A 5480-nucleotide genomic window follows, 5' to 3' on the forward strand; every position below is an offset into this window, starting at 1 on the left:
TTAGTGATCTGAATTAGATCTGAGCACCGACTGTCGGTTTGTCTGGGTATGAGACAAGGACTCGTATCTTGGGGTGGAGTTAACTAGATCTTCTTCTTCGCTTTTGGATTCCATTTCTTTGTTCCTTTCTACTGAAAGGGAAAGCTAAAAAGATGACCAAACGGTCAATCCCACTGGATCTCACGGGCACCAATCTTTTGCAGATCTTTGACGCACTTACCAGCGGTCGCAGGTTGAAGGAGGAGGTGAAGATTTCTCTCGTTCCTGTGCTTCATTTCCCTCTGTGACAAGACGCTTCCTTTGGAGGATAATGTAATGACTGCAAGGTACGTCATGAGGAGGTTTGCCGTACACAAGCATTTAGGTCGTCGTCTGTCACATGCAAAGTGATGGTATTCTGCAGCTGCCAGTAGATGTTGTCTACCACTGAGTTTTTATACCTTTTCCTTGCACTCAGTCTGACATCCTGTAAGCCCTGCAGATGAATTAACTCTTCCTATATCCAAATCTGATCCAAATATCAAGAAATAAAGTTAAACATTAGAAAAAATGATATAAGATTTATATTATTCTAAAATATAAACATAAACTAAAATTCCCTCCTTTCATGCGTATATATATATATATATATATATATATATATATATATATATATATATAAAATATTTGTTTTATAGTTGAATTGTATAAGAAGAAAGCCATCCAACAACCAGGATAAACATGGATGAAAGGAATAGGGTTGATGGGAACACAAGGGGTCCGCCACAACCTTGTCGAGCCCCTTTTACTTCTTGATGCACTTCACATGATTCTGTGCACTACACCAGCAGAAGTGAGCTCATGAACACAGTCATGGTGGAGTTACAAAGCCAGCTACCTTTTGACCCTTCCCTCAAACCAAGAACTTGTCCTGACGTCAACTGAAATAATTGCTCTTTCCACACTGTTCTTCCATCTACCTTCTTCTTCTTCTTCTCCTCCTCCTTCTCTTCCCCTGTCTTCTGGAATTACTACTGCCCAACTTTTCCTCCCCTTTCCCAAACCCTTCTCCCTCCTCTCAGACTGCAAGTCACTCTCCAAGGTCAACAATGCTGCCCTCCAAACCCAAGTGAGTATCCTCCCCTAACCGGATCTAAATGTGTTCCTTTCAGCTTGCCTCTCTTCTTTCACTGCAAATCATTCAGTGTCAGTGTCAATTGTGTAGTGGCCAGTGGTTGATCACTTAGTGTTCTTGTTTGATTGTGCTTGGAGATTCTTTGTTGCTTGCTTCTTACTGTATAATGGCAGCTCTGACACTAATTTCTGGAATAGATCCGCCATATTTGAAGCTTCCAACAATAAGAACACACAAGGAGCACTTAAGGTTAGCAGAACAAGCAGAACTGGATCTACCAAGCCGGACGCTGGATCCACTTCTCCCATGGCGAAGCAACCTTCTCCCATGTCAAAACCGCGTGTCTCTGTTGATCGGTCTCCGAGATCAGCTGAATCGAAGACTGCAAACAAGAACAGCACTACTCCTGACGTAAGGATTCTTCTGTTTTCGGTATTTAGTCCGAGTAATCCTGTGTTCCAACTGAGTTTTTGGTGGTGAATTTTGTTTTCGGTCTCAGAAACTTCCGCGGGCAGCCAAGGCGTTGGAGATGCAGGAGAAGTTGCATGCGGTGGAGAAGGACCTGAAGAAAGCAAGGGACCAGTTGGCTTCTGTCGAGCTAGAAAAGATCAAAGCTGTCGAGGAACTGAATGAGGCGAAGCAGCAACTCCAGCAAGCTACTGAGGCGCAGAGGAGGGCTGAGGAGAGCTTGGGGATGGAGAAGCTCCGGGCCAGCGAGCTGGAGAAGTCAGGCAAACATGCTTCCTTGAAGAGGGAGGAGGAACTTCAGAGGGAAATCGAAGGACTTCGGAGCCGACAAACTCTTGATGCTTCTGCAATGAGTTCCATGGCGCAAGAACTCGAGAGGATCAAAGCAGAGCTTGTTGATGCCACCAATGCGAGAGAGCTCGCATTGACCCAAGCTGATGACGCAAAGAGAACCGCTGAGCTCTTGTCCGTGGAAGTCGGCCGATTAAAGGCTTCACACGACTCCAAGCTGGATGACGCAAGCAAGGAAGCGACAGAGATGATCCAAAAGATGGATGCCGAGGTAAGTGCTATGCAACTCGAACTCGGAAGAGCAAAGGCAGCTGAAGAGAAGCTGGCTCAGATGGAAGCACTGGTCGAGAAGCTTCAGATCGAGGTGGCTGATGCTAGGAAGGGCAAGTCAGATGCATCCGAGCTGGTCGACGAGTGGAGGAAGAAGACAGAGATGCTGAAGGCTGATCTGGAAGAAGCATACCAGTCAGAGAAATCTGCGTCAGATTCCCTGGCGGCCATGATGGTACAACTGGAAGAGAGCAAGTCTCTCTTCGAGGACGCCGAATCCGAGATATCGACTCTCCGAGGGAAGATAAAGTCACTGGGGATCGAGGTGGCGAAGCAGAAGACCGACCTCGAGGAATCAGATCGGCAGCTCGATTCAGCGCAACAAGACGCAGTCAACATTGGGAAGACGGTGGAGCTACTGAAATTGGAGCTTCAGACTCTGGAGGAGGAGAAGCTGCAGGCAGTAAACAGGGAAAAGGTTGCTGCTGCGAAATCTGAGAGCCTGACGGAGGAGAACGACAAACTCATCAATGAGCTCAAGATAAGCAAAGACGAAGGGGAAAAGGCCAGCAAGGCAATGGAAGGATTAGCTTCGGCACTGCAAGCCCTCTCCAGAGAAGCCCGAGATAAGGAAGAAAGGCTTCTGAGAACAGAGGCCGAGGTTGAAGAAGCTCAAGCGGAGATAGAGCAACTCAACATAGCTCTCAGAAACACCGAAGAGAGGTACGAGGTGATGCTCGACGAGGCGCGATACGATATCGTTTGCCTCAAAAAAATAGTCGAAAGATTCGAAGCCGAAGCGAGCAAATCAAGCAGTGAGTGGGCTGCAAAGGAGCTGAACTTTGCCAACACCATCAAAGAGTTGGAAGAAGAAATTGCTGCCATGAAGGTTGAGATGGCAAGAATGGTGGAGTTGCAGAAAGCCGCTGAGCAGGCAACACAGGAAGCCAAGGCAGACGCAGCTGAGACGATGACTAAGCTAAGACAAACGGAGACCGGCGCGATGTGCGCTTACGGAGCAGCAGAGGAGTCAAAGCACGAGAGTTTGCGTTTGAGGGAAGCATTGTTGGACAAGGAAACGGAGCTGCAGAGCATCGCGCAAGAGAACGACGACCTCCGCGGGCAGGAAGCAGCGGCACTGCAGAAGGCCTCTGTCTTGCTCACACAGGCCACGGCCAAGAAGGTGGAAGGCCAGCATCTGAAAGGCAACGAGGAGGACGATGTGGCATCGGAGAGGGATCACGAGGAGGAATCGATCGACGACGACGACGATGATGATGAAGACATGGGATCGAATACGGATGGCAGCAGCATCAATCTGACGGATGGAACCAATGGGAGCACCGATGATGGGACTGCTTCCTCGCCCGCCAAGCAGCAGCAGCAGCAGCAACAGAGGAAGAAGGCATTGCTGCACAAGTTTGGGAACCTTCTGAAGAACAAGAACTTTTAGTCGGCTTTCTACGTTGTTTGGTGTTATTATTCTTTATGGGATGTGCATTTGGAAGAGTGGATGTGGTGTTACAGCTTTTGATGCTTGTATTTGTCCTATTAAAGCCTTGTCTTGGATTCTACCAAAGCAGCGTATTTAGCACTCTCCTGTTGGCGACTCCGGCCCGAACCGGCTGTCTCAACCGAGAAACTGGAAATCGGATCTTGATGTGGATGGTTGATTCTTGTACGTCCCATTCTCTTACTACTATCATGTCATCGATAGAATACTGGACAATTAAATGAAGAAGCGATCAAGTCATCCTCTGTTTCCTCTGACACACAACTTCGATCAGATGGAGTCAAAGAAGAAGAAATAGATTGACTCTGGGCCTGTATTGGCGCTTGCAACAGTAGCAATCGACAAAAGGAACCCAAAGAGATGGGTTGATCTACCTTGGGTCAAAGAGTTCAGAAAGCTTCAGTCCAAAAGCTTACATTGGCTTTTCCTATACCTTCACTTTCATGATGTCAACTCCCATCGATTTAAGATCAAAAGCAATAGACAACATAAAACAGTATCATTCATGTCTCAACATGCAAATAAGATGACAGATAGCCCATAATTTCTACATCACTGATCCATGAAATATGATATTTAATTTCCATGAACAATTTGACTCCGGTGTGCTCATCCTAAGGGTGCATCAGGCCATGGCGACATGACTGCGATGACAGATAACATTAGTGAGTGACACATGAGATCAAAGATGGAGTAGCTCACTCTAAGATCTCTTTCCAGCCGAAATCATTGTCTAAGTCATCCAGGTTTAGGGCATCCCAGTCCTCAAAGGATGTACTAATAGATCCCTCGAGAGAGGTGGTCTCACTCCTGCTCATGTTTTCTGGAGAGACTGGATCCAAGGAAGCTGTAGAATTCGAGGTGGGGAAGACACAAGTAGCTGTACCACAACCTTTATGCTTCACCGTACTTTCCCAGCTCAAATCATCTGCAGGTGCCGGAGCAGCAGCTACTGCTTCTCCACCGCCCACGGAAAGGCTGTTGGCCAAGTGCTGCAAACCCTCTCTCGAGGCCGTGGGCGTCAAACTCTGTAGGATGACGAGGCTCGAGAGCTGGCGGATCAAAGCTAAGACGTCGTTCGGTCGGTGGTTCCTCGGAGAAGCAGGTGCAAAGAGGCGGAGCAGGTCCAGATTTGGAGTGGCACTGCAGGTTAGGAGCTGAACAAGGTTCTGCACCAACTGCAACTTGATCAAGTGTGCTGCATCTGCCTGCTGCTGAAGGGAGTTATCCAGGGAGCTCGTCAAGCTTCCCAGGTTGGCCACTGTCAGTAAGCCGGGCATGGTCGCGAGCAGATTGAGGTCGGTTCTTGGCTGATGCGTCATGGGGTCGATGCCCACTTGGAGGAGCTTCTTCCTCATGTTTGTGTTCCAATAGTTCTTGATCTCGTTGTCGGTCCTCCCAGGTAGCCTGGTGGCGATGGCCGACCACCTTCGAGTCAAGAAGACAATAGAGAACCATTCAAGACTGCAATCTATTGCTACCGAACAAGGAAAGAAGACGAAACGAAGGAATTAACAGGAGTTATATATACTTGTTTCCGAGGACAGCATGAAGCTGAAGTATGAGCTTCTCCTCTTCGTCCGTGAACTCCCCCCGCTTGATATCGGGACGGAGGTAGTTCGTCCACCTAAGCCTGCAGCTCTTGCCGCACCGGTTGAGCCCCGCAAGCTTCGGCAACCGCCGCCAGTTCCCCTGTCCGTGCTTCCCAATGTAGTCCTTCAGCTTCTCGTCCTCCTCCGGCGTCCATGGCCCCTTCTTTAACCCGAACTCATCGCAACATGGTGGCCTCCCCATGCTTCCTTCCTATGAGAGTAAGAGAGAGAA

General features: G+C 48.4%; 2 protein-coding genes across 2 annotated transcripts; one reads left to right on the forward strand and one right to left on the reverse strand.

The window, feature by feature from the left end:
• Nucleotides 1-836: 836 nt before the first annotated feature.
• LOC103996171 (WEB family protein At5g16730, chloroplastic-like) lies at nt 837-3792 on the forward strand. The gene is made up of 3 exons (XM_009417031.3): nt 837-1108; nt 1312-1525; nt 1614-3792. Exons 1-3 carry the CDS (start codon nt 1089-1091, stop codon nt 3594-3596), a joined length of 2217 nt encoding a protein of 738 aa, XP_009415306.2. The 5' UTR covers nt 837-1088; the 3' UTR covers nt 3597-3792.
• Nucleotides 3793-4142: 350 nt separating this feature from the next.
• On the reverse strand, nt 4143-5480 carry LOC103997775 (transcription factor MYB41-like). Its single transcript, XM_009419108.3, has 2 exons — nt 5188-5480; nt 4143-5084 (listed from the first exon to the last, which is right to left on the reverse strand). The coding sequence occupies exons 1-2, from the start codon at nt 5448-5450 to the stop codon at nt 4355-4357; spliced, it is 993 nt and encodes a 330-aa protein (XP_009417383.2). The 5' UTR covers nt 5451-5480; the 3' UTR covers nt 4143-4354.

Source organism: Musa acuminata, chromosome BXJ1-1 (genome assembly GCF_036884655.1).
Source record: "Musa acuminata AAA Group cultivar baxijiao chromosome BXJ1-1, Cavendish_Baxijiao_AAA, whole genome shotgun sequence".
In the NCBI taxonomy this organism is placed as follows: Eukaryota; Viridiplantae; Streptophyta; class Magnoliopsida; order Zingiberales; family Musaceae; genus Musa; species Musa acuminata.